Source organism: Oncorhynchus mykiss, chromosome 13 (assembly GCF_013265735.2).
Source record: "Oncorhynchus mykiss isolate Arlee chromosome 13, USDA_OmykA_1.1, whole genome shotgun sequence".
In the NCBI taxonomy this organism is placed as follows: Eukaryota; Metazoa; Chordata; class Actinopteri; order Salmoniformes; family Salmonidae; genus Oncorhynchus; species Oncorhynchus mykiss.
In genome coordinates this window covers 68504048-68520818 of record NC_048577.1, presented here as the reverse complement: position 1 = coordinate 68520818, position 16771 = coordinate 68504048, and the positions used below count along the sequence as shown (strand labels likewise).

At 44.1% G+C, this 16771-nt stretch overlaps 1 protein-coding gene across 3 annotated transcripts; it reads right to left on the bottom strand.

The window, feature by feature from the left end:
• Nucleotides 1–2552: 2552 nt before the first annotated feature.
• On the bottom strand, nt 2553–13665 carry LOC110487485 (ATP synthase subunit d, mitochondrial). Of its 3 annotated transcripts, none has more exons than XM_036941970.1 (6): nt 13516–13665; nt 12598–12733; nt 12162–12258; nt 4123–4194; nt 3539–3601; nt 2553–2872 (listed from the first exon to the last, which is right to left on the bottom strand). In XM_036941970.1, exons 2-6 carry the CDS (start codon nt 12717–12719, stop codon nt 2741–2743), a joined length of 486 nt encoding a protein of 161 aa, XP_036797865.1. In that variant the 5' UTR covers nt 12720–12733; nt 13516–13665; the 3' UTR covers nt 2553–2740. The 3 variants fall into 3 exon arrangements, with proteins under 3 accessions (XP_036797865.1, XP_036797866.1, XP_036797867.1); XM_036941971.1 differs by having other exon boundaries at nt 13521–13603; XM_036941972.1 differs by lacking the exon at nt 13516–13665 and adding an exon at nt 13294–13504.
• Nucleotides 13666–16771: the final 3106 nt, after the last annotated feature.

The window sequence follows — 16771 nt, the reverse complement described above, 5'->3', positions numbered from 1 at the left end:
GGGTCATCCTACAGTCATCAGAACACGGAGACAACACTGGGTCATCCTATAGTCATCAGAACACTGAGACATCCTATAGTTATCAGAACACTGAGACAACACTGGGTCATCCTATAGTCATCAGAACACTGGTTCATCCTATAGTCATCAGACCACTGAGACAACACTGGGTCATCCTATAGTCATCAGAACACTGAGACAACACTGGGTCATCCTATAGTCATCAGAACACTGAGACATCCTATAGTTATCAGAACACTGAGACAACACTGGGTCATCCTATAGTCATCAGAACACTGAGACAACACTGGGTCATCCTATAGTCATCAGAACACTGAGACATCCTATAGTTATCAGAACACTGAGACAACACTGGGTCATCCTATAGTCATCAGAACACTGAGACATCCTATAGTTATCAGAACACTGAGACAACACTGGGTCATCCTATAGTCATCAGAACACTGGTTCATCCTATAGTCATCAGACCACTGAGACAACACTGGGTCATCCTACAGTCATCAGAACACTGAGACAACACTAGGTCATCCTATAGTCATCAGACCACTGAGACAACACTGGGTCATCCTATAGTCATCAGAACACTGAGACAACACTAGGTCATCAGAACACTGAGACAACACTGGATCCTCCTATAGTCATCAGAACACTGAGACAACACTGGATCCTCCTATAGTCATCAGAACACTGAGACAACACTAGGTCATCCTATAGTCATCAGACCACTGAGACAACACTGGATCCTCCTATAGTCATCAGAACACTGAGACAACACTAGGTCATCCTATAGTCATCAGACCACTGAGACAACACTGGATCCTCCTATAGTCATCAGAACACTGAGACAACACTAGGTCATCCTATAGTCATCAGAACACTGAGACAACACTAGGTCATCCTATAGTCATCAGAACACTGAGACAACACTGGGTCATCCTATAGTCATCAGAACACTGAGACATCCTATAGTCATCAGAACACTGAGACATCCTATAGTCATCAGAACATTGAGACAACACTGGGTCATCCTATAGTCATCAGAACACTGAGACAACACTGGGTCATGCTATAGTCATCAGAACACTGAGACAACACTGGATCCTCCTACAGTCATCAGAACACTGAGACAACACTAGATCCTCCTACAGTCATCAGAACACTGAGACAACACTAGGTCATCCTATAGTCATCAGAACACTGAGACAACACTAGGTCATCAGAACACTGAGACAACACTGGATCCTCCTATAGTCATCAGAACACTGAGACAACACTGGGTCATGCTATAGTCATCAGAACACTGAGACAACACTAGGTCATCCTATAGTCATCAGAACACTGAGACAACACTAGGTCATCCTATAGTCATCAGAACACTGAGGCAACACCGGGTCATCCTATAGTCATCAGAACACTGAGACAACACTGGGTCATCCTATAGCCATCAGAACAACAGAGGGGGTTGCCCTGTGCAGAAACAGCATCTAGCCCATACCAGCTTGACACGTCTTGGCTGTGCCCGAAATGGCACCCTATTCCCTATTTAGTGGGATACTTCTCATCAGGACCCACGGGGCTCTGGTCAAGAAGCGTAGGGCACTAGAAAGGGATTAGGATGCCATTTGGTACACAGATGTAGATTTGAAAGGATTGAGAAGGTCATGAGAGAATGGGTAGGGGTTGTTTCTGAACTAGGCCCGTCACACCTGAGCAGAAGATCAATGCTACCTACCTACCTACCTGTAGACATGAGAAAACCCAGAGGACAGGAAACCAGACCTCTCCCCATGACTTGCGAGTTGGATTGACACAGACAAGTAATTTAGAGTTTCTCCAAATAAAAGTCGCCAGGGGATGAAACCAGTCCAGTTGTAGGAGGGGAGATATGTGTTCTAATGTATATCAACAGGTTACATCCCAAATAGCACCCTATTCCCTATATAGTGCCCCAGTCAAAAGTAGTGCACTTTATAGGGAAATAGGGTGCCATAGGGTTGTGGTCAAAAGTAGGGCACTGTATCGGGAATAGGGTGCAGTTTGGGACATGCCCATTGTTAGACATTGTCTATATGGTGTCCAACAGTTATACTGTATGTTACAGAACCAACACAAAGCACCAGTAGATTCCCTTCCTCCTTCCCAGGAGATGGTGGGATCTTCTCTGGAGGGAACCGACTTGGACAGGGGAGAGGATTGTCCAACACAAAGCACCAGTAGATTCCCTTCCTCCTTCCCAGGAGATGGTGGGATCTTCTCTGGAGGGAACCGACTTGGACAGGGGAGAGGATTGTCCAACAGAAATGAGCAGCACGTCTGCCGTAGCCTAATACAACAGTCCTATATTACTGAATCAACACAGAACACCAGGATATTCCCTTACTCTAAACGTCCTAAGTGATTATGGAAAATCCTTTCACACGAGTTGATGAACGAACATAAAAATGTGCCCTTGCAAAATAGGTTTACCTACTATCACCCCTTAAGAGTCTTTTGTTAAATATACATTGCACAAAATAATGACACAAATCATATTCAATTTCCATAAATGTTTATTTCCATTCAAAGGACCAGATGACCTTTCTCAGTCGCTCAATAACAATAAGCAGTTATTTCACAAACTGTCTGTCGACGAAACAGGACTTGACTTTATACACAGGACACTATACAACCTTTCATCAGAGGAAAGTAGAATATTATCTAGGACGCGCCGGGGCCCAGTTTACAGCTCAGCGATGGGCTTGTGAGGCCAGTACGGGTGCTTCTCCTTGTCCAGCTTGGTCTCAGGGAACGTGTCGTTCAGATCGTCGATGGTCATCTGGTCGAAGGGAATCATGTTCTGGAACTTCTCCAGCTGGAAGAGAGGAAGGTGGATCAACAGAGAGAAGAGAACTACATGTCTCTAAATAGTGGAAGAGAGGAAGGTGGATGAACAGAGAAGAGAACTACGTGTCTCTAAATAGTGGAAGAGAGGAAGGTGGATCAACAGAGAGAAGAAGAGAACTACATGTCTCTATATAGTGGAAGAGAGGAAGGTGGATGAACAGAGAGAACTACATGTCTCTATATAGTGGAAGAGAGGAAGGTGGATGAACAGAGAGAACTACATGTCTCTATATAGTGGAAGAGAGGAAGGTGGATGAACAGAGAGAACTACAATACCAGTCAACAGTTTGGACACACCTACTCCTTACAGGGTTTATCTTTATTTGTTTTACTATATTCTACATTGTAGAATAATAGTGAAGACATTAAAACTATGAAATAACACATATGGAATCATGTAGTAACCAAAATAGTGTTTACAATGTAGAAAACAGTAAAAATGAAGAAAAACCCTTGAATCAGTAGGTATGTCTAGACTTTTGACTGGTACTGAACATGTCTCTAAATAGTGGAGTTTCTCAGGGGGTCTACTGCTGACTGTGTACTAAAATCCTAAAATATAAAGAGACATTCTAGGGAAATCCAGGTGTAGGGGAGTGTGTGTGTGGTTTGGAGTGGCGTGTGTGTAACCCACCTCCTTCTCATACTGGCCAATACGAGCTTTGGAAGCCTCCACGTAGGCAACAGCAGCTTTGTTCTGAAACGAAGAAGAAATATAACCAATAATAATGGAGGAGGCATCAAGAGCAGTGAGTGATTTACATAATGAGGCGTTGCCTCTTGAAATGGAACTCTGAGCTCATTCATCACCTCTTCCTCCAGGACAGAGAACAATACAACATAACAGTGTGTGTCAATGTGCCACAATACACATTTAATGTTTTATTAATTAGCTAGCTACTGTAATATTAATACAGGAATGAGGTGGAGCACAGTGAAGTGTCATTCTGAATCACTACAGCAGAGCAGTGACGAGTCATTCTGAATCACTAGAGCAGTGAAGAGTCATTCTGAATCACTAGAGCAGTGAAGAGTCATTCTGAATCACTACAGCAGAGCAGTGACGAGTCATTCTGAATCACTAGAGCAGTGAAGAGTCATTCTGAATCACTACAGCAGAGCAGTCTGAATTACTACAGCAGAGCAGTCTGAATCACTACAGCAGAGCAGTGAAGAGTCATTCTGCACAGTAACTTTTAACCCCGAGCTACTACTCACCGCCTCGGCCTCCTGTGTGTTGATGGCGGCTGTGGCTGTGTCCTTGGGCTCAGGGATGGTCAGGGCTGAGAACTGAGGAGGATAGGAGATGGGTGAGATGAGGGAGACAGGAGATGGAGAGAGGGGTGAGATGAGGACAGGAGATTGAGGGGTGAGATGAGGACAGGGGGTGAGATGAAGACAGGGGGTGAGATGAGTGAGATGAGATGAGGACAGGGGTGAGATGAGTGAGATGAGGACAGGGGGTGAGATGAGGACAGGGGGTGAGATGAGGACAGGGGGTGAGATGAGGACAGGGGGTGAGATGAGGACAGGGGGTGAGATGAGGACAGGGGTGAGATGAGTGAGATGAGGACAGGGGGTGAGATGAGGACAGGGGGTGAGATGAGGACAGGGGGTGAGATGAGGACAGGGGGTGAGATGAGGACAGGGGGTGAGATGAGGACAGGGGGTGAGATGAGGAGAGGGGTGAGATGAGGAGAGATGAGGAAAATAAATAGAACAGATCAATATTAACTGTTAAGCACTTTGGGACAAACGTTGTTGTAAAAAGGGCTTTATAAATGATACCACCGTCCCAATACCACCGTCCCAATACCACCGTCCCAATACCACCGTCCCAATACCACCGTCCCAATACCACCGTCACCATCACAATACCACCGTCACAATACCACCGTCACAATACCACCGTCACAATACCACCGTCACAATACCACCGTCACAATACCACCGTCACAATACCACCGTCCCAATACCACCATCCCAATACCACCATCACAATACCACCATCACAATACCACAATACCACACCATCGTCACAATACCATCGTCACAATACCACCGTCACAATACCACCGTCCCAATACCACAATACCACCGTCACAATACCATCGTCACAATACCACCGTCACAATACCACCGTCACAATACCACCGTCACAATACCACCATCCCACCGTCACAATACCACCGTCACAATACCACCATCCCACCATCACAATACCACCGTCCCAATACCACCGTCCCAATACCACAATACCACCGTCCCAATACCACCGTCCCAATACCACCGTCCCAATACCACCATCACAATACCACCGTCACAATACCACCATACCACCGTCACAATACCACCGTCACAATACCACAATACCACCGTCACAATACCACCGTCACAATACCACCGTCACAATACCACCGTCACAATACCAATAACACCGTCACAATACCACCGTCCCAATACCACCGTCCCAATACCACCGTCCCAATACCACCATCACAATACCACAATACCACCGTCACAATACCACCGTCACAATACCACAATACCACCGTCCCAATACCATCGTCACAATACCACCGTCCCAATACCATCGTCACAATACCACCGTCCCAATACCACCGTCCCAATACCACCATCACAATACCACAATACCACCATCACAATACCACACAGTGGACAGGATACTACATACCAGATGACTGAACCAGTGTTACAGTACCACACAGTGGACAGGATACTACATACCAGATGACTGAACCAGTGTTACAGTACCACACAGTAGACAGGATACTACAAACCAGATGACTGAACCAGTGTTACAGTACCACACAGGATACTACATACCAGATGACTGAACCAGTGTTACAGTACCACACAGTGGACAGGATACTACATACCAGATGACTGAACCAGTGTTACAGTACCACACAGTGGACAGGATACTACATACCAGATGACTGAACCAGTGTTACAGTACCACACAGTGGACATGATACTACATACCAGATGACTGAACCAGTGTTACAGTACCACACAGTGGACAGGATACTACATACCAGATGACTGAACCAGTACCACACAGTGGACAGGATACTACATACCAGATGACTGAACCAGTGTTACAGTACCACACAGTGGACAGGATACTACATACCAGATGACTGAACCAGTGTTACAGTACCACACAGTAGACAGGATACTACATACCAGATGACTGAACCAGTGTTACAGTACCACACAGTGGACAGGATACTACATACCAGATGACTGAACCAGTGTTACAGTACTACACAGTGGACAGGATACTATATACCAGATGACTGAACCAGTGTTACAGTACTACACAGTGGACAGGATACTACATACCAGATGACTGAACCAGTGTTACATGACCACACAGTGGACAGGATACTACATACCAGATGACTGAACCAGTGTTACAGTACCACACAGTGGACAGGATACTACATACCAGATGACTGAACCAGTGTTACAGTACCACACAGTGGACAGGATACTACATACCAGATGACTGAACCAGTGTTACAGTACCACACAGTGGACAGGATACTACATACCAGATGACTGAACCAGTACCACACAGTGGACAGGATACTACATACCAGATGACTGAACCAGTGTTACAGTACCACACAGTGGACAGGATACTACATACCAGATGACTGAACCAGTACCACACAGTGGACAGGATACTACATACCAGATGACTGAACCAGTGTTACAGTACCACACAGTGGACAGAATACTACATACCAGATGACTGAACCAGTGTTACAGTACCACACAGTGGACAGGATACTACATACCAGATGACTGAACCAGTACCACACAGTGGACAGGATACTACATACCAGATGACTGAACCAGTGTTACAGTACCACACAGTGGACAGGATACTACATACCAGATGACTGAACCAGTGTTACAGTACCACACAGTGGACAGGATACTACATACCAGATGACTGAACCAGTGTTACAGTACCACACAGTAGACAGGATACTACATACCAGATGACTGAACCAGTACCACACAGTGGACAGGATACTACATACCAGATGACTGAACCAGTACCACACAGTGGACATGATACTACATACCAGATGACTGAACCAGTACCACACAGTGGACAGGATACTACATACCAGATGACTGAACCAGTGTTACAGTACCACACAGTGGACAGAATACTACATACCAGATGACTGAACCAGTGTTACAGTACCACACAGTGGACAGGATACTACATACCAGATGACTGAACCAGTACCACACAGTGGACAGGATACTACATACCAGATGACTGAACCAGTGTTACAGTACCACACAGTGGACAGGATACTACATACCAGATGACTGAACCAGTGTTACAGTACCACACAGTGGACAGGATACTACATACCAGATGACTGAACCAGTGTTACAGTACCACACAGTAGACAGGATACTACATACCAGATGACTGAACCAGTACCACACAGTGGACAGGATACTACATACCAGATGACTGAACCAGTACCACACAGTGGACATGATACTACATACCAGATGACTGAACCAGTACCACACAGTGGACAGGATACTACATACCAGATGACTGAACCAGTACCACACAGTGGACAGGATACTACATACCAGATGACTGAACCAGTGTTACATGACCACACAGTGGACAGGATACTACATACCAGATGACTGAACCAGTGTTACAGTACTACACAGTGGACAGGATACTACATACCAGATGACTGAACCAGTACCACACAGTGGACAGGATACTACATACCAGATGACTGAACCAGTGTTACAGTACCACACAGTGGACAGGATACTACATACCAGATGACTGAACCAGTGTTACAGTACCACACAGTGGACAGGATACTACATACCAGATGACTGAACCAGTACCACACAGTGGACAGGATACTACATACCAGATGACTGAACCAGTGTTACAGTACCACACAGTGGACAGGATACTACATACCAGATGACTGAACCAGTGTTACAGTACCACACAGTAGACAGGATACTACATACCAGATGACTGAACCAGTGTTACAGTACTACACAGTGGACAGGATACTACATACCAGATGACTGAACCAGTGTTACAGTACCACACAGTGGACAGGATACTACATACCAGATGACTGAACCAGTACCACACAGTGGACAGGATACTACATACCAGATGACTGAACCAGTGTTACAGTACCACACAGTGGACAGGATACTACATACCAGATGACTGAACCAGTGTTACAGTACCACACAGTGGACAGGATACTACATACCAGATGACTGAACCAGTGTTACAGTACCACACAGTGGACAGGATACTACATACCAGATGACTGAACCAGTACCACACAGTGGACAGGATACTACATACCAGATGACTGAACCAGTGTTACAGTACCACACAGTGGACAGGATACTACATACCAGATGACTGAACCAGTGTTACAGTACTACACAGTGGACAGGATACTACATACCAGATGACTGAACCAGTATTACAGTACCACACAGTGGACAGGATACTACATACCAGATGACTGAACCAGTACCACACAGTGGACAGGATACTATATACCAGATGACTGAACCAGTGTTACAGTACCACACAGTGGACAGGATACTACATACCAGATGACTGAACCAGTGTTACAGTAACACACAGTGGACAGGATACTACATACCAGATGACTGAACCAGTACCACACAGTGGACAGGATACTATATACCAGATGACTGAACCAGTGTTACAGTAACACACAGTGGACAGGATACTACATACCAGATGACTGAACCAGTACCACACAGTGGACAGGATACTACATACCAGATGACTGAACCAGTGTTACAGTAACACACAGTGGACAGGATACTACATACCAGATGACTGAACCAGTACCACACAGTGGACAGGATACTATATACCAGATGACTGAACCAGTACCACACAGTGGACAGGATACTACATACCAGATGACTGAACCAGTGTTACAGTACCACACAGTGGACAGGATAGTACATACCAGATGACTGAACCAGTGTTACAGTACCACACAGTGGACAGGATACTACATACCAGATGACTGAACCAGTGTTACAGTACTACACAGTGGACAGGATACTACATACCAGATGACTGAACCAGTGTTACATGACCACACAGTGGACAGGATACTACATACCAGATGACTGAACCAGTGTTACAGTACCACACAGTGGACAGGATACTACATACCAGATGACTGAACCAGTACCACACAGTGGACAGGATACTATATACCAGATGACTGAACCAGTACCACACAGTGGACAGGATACTATATACCAGATGACTGAACCAGTACCACACAGTGGACAGGATAGTACATACCAGATGACTGAACCAGTGTTACAGTACCACACAGTGGACAGGATACTACATACCAGATGACTGAACCAGTGTTACAGTACCACACAGTGGACAGGATACTACATACCAGATGACTGAACCAGTACCACACAGTGGACAGGATACTATATACCAGATGACTGAACCAGTACCACACAGTGGACAGGATAGTACATACCAGATGACTGAACCAGTGTTACAGTACCACACAGTGGACAGGATACTACATACCAGATGACTGAACCAGTGTTACAGTACTACACAGTGGACAGGATACTATATACCAGATGACTGAACCAGTGTTACAGTACTACACAGTGGACAGGATACTACATACCAGATGACTGAACCAGTGTTACATGACCACACAGTGGACAGGATACTACATACCAGATGACTGAACCAGTGTTACAGTACCACACAGTGGACAGGATACTACATACCAGATGACTGAACCAGTGTTACAGTACCACACAGTGGACAGGATACTACATACCAGATGACTGAACCAGTACCACACAGTGGACAGGATACTACATACCAGATGACTGAACCAGTGTTACAGTACCACACAGTGGACAGGATACTACATACCAGATGACTGAACCAGTGTTACAGTACCACACAGTGGACAGGATACTACATACCAGATGACTGAACCAGTGTTACAGTACCACACAGTGGACAGGATACTACATACCAGATGACTGAACCAGTACCACACAGTGGACAGGATACTACATACCAGATGACTGAACCAGTACCACACAGTGGACAGGATACTATATACCAGATGACTGAACCAGTACCACACAGTGGACAGGATACTATATACCAGATGACTGAACCAGTACCACACAGTGGACAGGATAGTACATACCAGATGACTGAACCAGTGTTACAGTACCACACAGTGGACAGGATACTACATACCAGATGACTGAACCAGTGTTACAGTACCACACAGTGGACAGGATACTACATACCAGATGACTGAACCAGTACCACACAGTGGACAGGATACTATATACCAGATGACTGAACCAGTACCACACAGTGGACAGGATAGTACATACCAGATGACTGAACCAGTGTTACAGTACCACACAGTGGACAGGATACTACATACCAGATGACTGAACCAGTGTTACAGTACTACACAGTGGACAGGATACTATATACCAGATGACTGAACCAGTGTTACAGTACTACACAGTGGACAGGATACTACATACCAGATGACTGAACCAGTGTTACATGACCACACAGTGGACAGGATACTACATACCAGATGACTGAACCAGTGTTACAGTACCACACAGTGGACAGGATACTACATACCAGATGACTGAACCAGTGTTACAGTACCACACAGTGGACAGGATACTACATACCAGATGACTGAACCAGTACCACACAGTGGACAGGATACTACATACCAGATGACTGAACCAGTGTTACAGTACCACACAGTGGACAGGATACTACATACCAGATGACTGAACCAGTGTTACAGTACCACACAGTGGACAGGATACTACATACCAGATGACTGAACCAGTGTTACAGTACCACACAGTGGACAGGATACTACATACCAGATGACTGAACCAGTACCACACAGTGGACAGGATACTACATACCAGATGACTGAACCAGTGTTACAGTACCACACAGTGGACAGGATACTACATACCAGATGACTGAACCAGTGTTACATGACCACACAGTGGACAGAATACTACATACCAGATGACTGAACCAGTGTTACAGTACCACACAGTGGACAGGATACTACATACCAGATGACTGAACCAGTGTTACAGTACCACACAGTGGACAGGATACTATATACCAGATGACTGAACCAGTACCACACAGTGGACAGGATACTACATACCAGATGACTGAATCAGTACCACACAGTGGACAGAATACTACATACCAGATGACTGAACCAGACTAATATACTGAACAAAAATAGAATCTCAACATGTAAAGTGCTGGTCATATGTTTCATGAGCTGAAATAAAAGATCACCTAACATTTTCTATACGCAAAATGTTTTCTGCATTCCTGTTACTGATCAATTCTTCTTTGCCAAGATATTTAATCCACCTGACAGGTGTGGCATATCAAAAAGCTGATTGAACAGCATGATGATTTCACAGGTGCACCTTGTACTGGGGACAATAAAAGGCCACTCTAAAATGTGCAGTTGTCACACAATGCCACAGATGTCTCAAGTTTTGAGGGAGTGTGCAACTGACATGCTGGCTGCAGGAATGTCCACCAGAACTGTTGGCAGATAATTAAATTGTCATTTCTATACCATAGAGCCTACAGCATTTGTTATTTTTTGGCAGTACATCCAACCGGCCTCACAAACACAGACCACGTGTAACCACGGCAGCCCAGGACGTCCACATCAGGCTTCTTCCCCTGCGGGATTGTCTGAGAACTGCCAACCAGACAGCTGATGAAACCAAGGAGCATTTCTGTCTATAATAAAGCCCCCTTGTGGGGAAAAACTCATTCTGATTGGCTGAGTCTTGCCCCCCAGTGGGTGAGCCTGTCTCCCAAGCCCATGCCCTCAGGCCCACCCATGGCTGCGCCCCTGGCCAGTCATGTGAAGTCCATAGATTAGGGGCTAATTCATTCATTTTAATTGACTGACTTCCTTATATGAACTGTAACTCAGTAAATTGGTTAACATTTTGCATGGAACGTTTAAATTTTTGTTCAGTGTAGTTAAGTGTGTAACTTTATTTTCCCCCAGGTAGAGCTCATATGAAACTCATCACAGGCATTAGGATCTCACCTTGGATTCAAACTCAGCCACCATGCCGGCTCTGGCCACATTGGTCTTATAGAAGCTCCAGTCGATGGTAACAGGCTTCTCTGGCAGAGAGGACAGCCTGTAGACAGAGCCATCAACAACAGCTCATTGATGTCACTTATAAAACAAATCATTATGGGAATGAGATTGTGGAGATTTTCATTTACAGTAGCATGCATGTACGAGACACACTCACTTTGCAGCGACCTGTGTGTTTTGGTTGACAATACTTTGTAATTCAATTCCAACTACACGCCTTTCACATAGGCATATAAAAAGCTAGATGGGAGAATCCTAAAATTGTTTTACTCATTTTCCCATTGACATCAATGCAAGTGAAAGTTTTACCTCTATTGGCTGGCTCTGAAGTGCTAGTCATGAACTAGGCCTAAATGTTAACTCTGGGTAGGCTACGTACTTGGCACCGATGGCGTCTGAGCGCGTCTTGAGGTTGTTGAACATGGCCCTCTGGTTGGGGGGAACCCTCTCAGCAAAGGCCAACCAGTCAATGGCTTTCAATGCTGCACGTTTCCCAGCCATCTTTCTGTCTGTGTCTGTCAAAGATTGGAAAAAGGGTAAATAAAAGTCCTTCAATATAGCTGCTAAAACCCACAAGAGATACAGATCATAACATGGAAGAAGAAAACCGTTAGACACTTGAGGGGATGGATCGTACATGCATGTCCTACTGCACGCCAATGCATGGCCACACCGATCAGGCAGGTTGCGGTCACACACAGGTGACAATTTGACTGGCAGTGCACTGAGATTAGAAACTAGCTAGCCTGACTCTTTAACAACACGGTCATGTAGTGGCTACTGATAGAGATGTAGCTATTATCTAACTGATCTGGCTAACTGATCTGAGTCCTAACCAACACAAAAAAAAGCCAACAGAAGTTCTGACAGCGCCAAACTCATGTTTGCTGACAGATAGCTAAAACGTTAACCAGCTTGCCAAGTTAACTCTCAAGCTACTAAACTAGGCTAACTAACAAATAGTCGTTAGCTTTGCCGAGCTACTACAATCCAACAATGTAGCTAAGTGGATATTTTATATTTAGCTATATCATCTTATATAGTTATATTTTAGACATACAAAATCCTGTTTTACGTTCAAAGAGCAAGAGTCCGCTGAAGGTCTAGCAGTTAGCTAGTTAGTTGACTAGCCAACACTGCAAGGTCAGAGCCCAGCTGCGGTGGATATCAACCAATCGTCGAACAAACAGAATTCAAGTTGTTTTTAAATATCAAACTTTATCATCTGTCCCAATAGAATATACGTTGCAAACATTAAAATATCGACGTTTAGATGCCATTTGAAGATAGATCATACCGTACAGTGGACAAGTTGTTCCAAATGTGAAGATGGTTCACCGGACACGGAAGTGACAGATATAATCTCGACGGGAAACTACACCGTGGATTTGGGTTGCTGCCGCCTGCTGGCGTATTGCACTCATTACATAGCAGATTCATCAGAACATATATATACAGTATATATTTTAAAGATCATTTTTGAAATAGTGTTTCCATCTCTGAGATTGTACCTGTCACCACTTTCTGACAGAAGTATGGCAGTTATCCTATCTGGAAGAGGCAGAGTTGTATTTGCTTAGTCAAGAATTACCCTATTGGCCTGCTGCGTAGGGAGTTTGCTTTTCAAGCCAGCGACCCAGGTCCGTGCTTCATGTAGACTTACCCTGGCGTGATGTTTTGAGAACCGCACAAATCTCTCTCCGACAAGGTCACTTTTAACACTAATTATCATAACGAATTTATTAGAGGAAATTGAGGTGAATATATTGCTAAAACTCACCTTATCCAAGAGAGAATTACACGGCTATCAAAACATCACGCATAAGTAAAGCCTACACCAAACACACAATTAATAAAACATTTTTGTAAAATTCCCAATGTGAAAAATGAAAGGCGTAAAAACCATTGGAACCATTTTTATGGGTATTGTGACGCGTCCACTGTGCCGGACGGATTTATGACATGAAATCGTCAGCCCTGTTATGGTCAAACCAGTTAGTTTATTTATTATGACGTGTCCACTGTGCCGGACGGATTTATGACATGGAATCGTCAGCCCTGTTATGGTCAAACCAGTTAGTTTATTTATTATGACGTGTCCACTGTGCCGGACGGATTTATGACATGGAATCGTCAGCCCTGTTATGGTCAAACCAGTTAGTTTATTTATTATGACGTGTCCACTGTGCCGGACGGATTTATGACATGAAATCGTCAGCCCTGTTATGGTCAAACCAGTTAGTTTATTTATTATGACGCGTCCACTGTGCCGGACGGATTTATGACATGAAATCGTCAGCCCTGTTATGGTCAAACCAGTTAGTTTATTTATTATGACGTGTCCACTGTGCCGGACGGATTTATGACATGGAATCGTCAGCCCTGTTATGGTCAAACCAGTTAGTTTATTTATTATGACGTGTCCACTGTGCCGGACGGATTTATGACATGAAATCGTCAGCCCTGTTATGGTCAAACCAGTTAGTTTATTTATTATGACGCGTCCACTGTGCCGGACGGATTTATGACATGAAATCGTCAGCCCTGTTATGGTCAAACCAGTTAGTTTATTTATTATGACGCGTCCACTGTGCCGGACGGATTTATGACATGGAATCGTCAGCCCTGTTATGGTCAAACCAGTTAGTTTATTTATTATGACGCGTCCACTGTGCCGGACGGATTTATGACATGGAATCGTCAGCCCTGTTATGGTCAAACCAGTTAGTTTATTTATTATGACGCGTCCACTGTGCCGGACGGATTTATGACATGGAATCGTCAGCCCTGTTATGGTCAAACCAGTTAGTTTATTTATTATGACGCGTCCACTGTGCCGGACGGATTTATGACATGGAATCGTCAGCCCTGTTATGGTCAAACCAGTTAGTTTATTTATTATGACGTGTCCACTGTGAAGGAGTACTGTGTACGGGATTTATGGCTGATTTAACATGAAATCGTCAACCCTGTTATGGTCAAACCATGTTACTTTATTTGGCACACAATAGGCACTATGGATTTTTGTATTATTTATTTAACCTCTTGAGATGGGAAAACATGCTTATTAAGTTGAACATGTACTCTTCATGACAGAATGTAAAAAATTAGGTGAAATCAAACAGTTTTTTTCCCCCCACCCAGTTTCACTACCCAAAAGGGACTTAATGTGGTGGAACAAGCCATGTGATTGGCTAATATCATGAAAGTGAAGGTGCGTTTGTAGTCTACTACACAGTTACAAAATGGCGCACATTTCTTGGCAACATTACAAGTCAGATAAATGTGTTGATTTGAAGGAAACGAGTCATTTTAATGTTAAAAAAGAAACAACCTGTCCCTCATTTTAAAGGTCTACCCTGTTACCTGACGTGAACTACAGATTGTTATCCATTATGTTAACCAGCAGGGCTGACAACTTTTGAAAAAAGATTGAAGTGAGATTTGCTATGTGAATTTCATTGCCCCCTGGCACAATCCCTAGATGGGGGACAGGGGGGTCCTCCCCCATGATGATTTTACTGTTTTAAAGCTAATTTCCTCCAATTCTGCGTATGTATTTTGACATGGTTTAGGCTTGTGACCAGGATGGAAAATTTGGTGTATTCAGGATGCTTTGAAAATTAAATTAACTCAAAATTCGACAACTTTGTTACTTTGAGATTTGGGGGGGGGGGGGATGAAATTTAAAGTATGCTAATATTTTTTTTGTGCTTCTTTTTGTTGTTGGTTTTCCACTTTATTCAGACAGTAATGAAATAAGATAGGGAGACAGGCAAATGCTAGAAACAGTGGGAAGGCTGGAAACAGGGACTGATCTCTGTTCTCAGGTGGAAAGTTGTATGTGACAAGTGCCGGGGACACCAAGGCTGCACAGGAAGTTGTCATATTAATGGTTGATGGCAGTGGGTAACCAAATCATAGATTGCGGTCTGCTTGTCCATAGACTGCTTTCAAGGTAAAAACACAAACATTTTATATTTTGTAATTTGGGTGAACTATATGCTTAAAATAGGGCTGGAAGAAAGTCATGCTTGCTCATTAAACGTCACAATAAGCACAGTGGCTTGACTGCATTTATTAGACAAACAATGAATGACAGTGACAGATATGCGAAGATGACAATCATCATTTTGTTGTCCTTTGCTCCAATGGGTTGAATAAAGTCTAGTAAAATATCTATCTAGATAAGTGATAACCCTGTCTAAATCTGAATATTACAACACTTACCTTTCATGAGGATGAAGACATGGACCAGATCTTCATCATTCACTGATACAGTAAACGGTTTGGTTCGGAAAGAAACAGTCAAACTCTCTCTCCCTGGAGTGGAGATAACTGGGGATGAACCTAGACATCTCTCTCTCCCTGGAGTGGAGATAACAGGGGCAGAACCTGGACATCTCTCTCTCCCTGGAGTGGAGATAACTGGGGATGAACCTAGACATCTCTCTCTCTCTCTCTGGAGTGGAGATAACTGTGGATGAACCTAGACATCTCTCTCTCTCTCTCTCTGGAGTGGAGATAACAGGGGATGAACCTAGACATCTCTC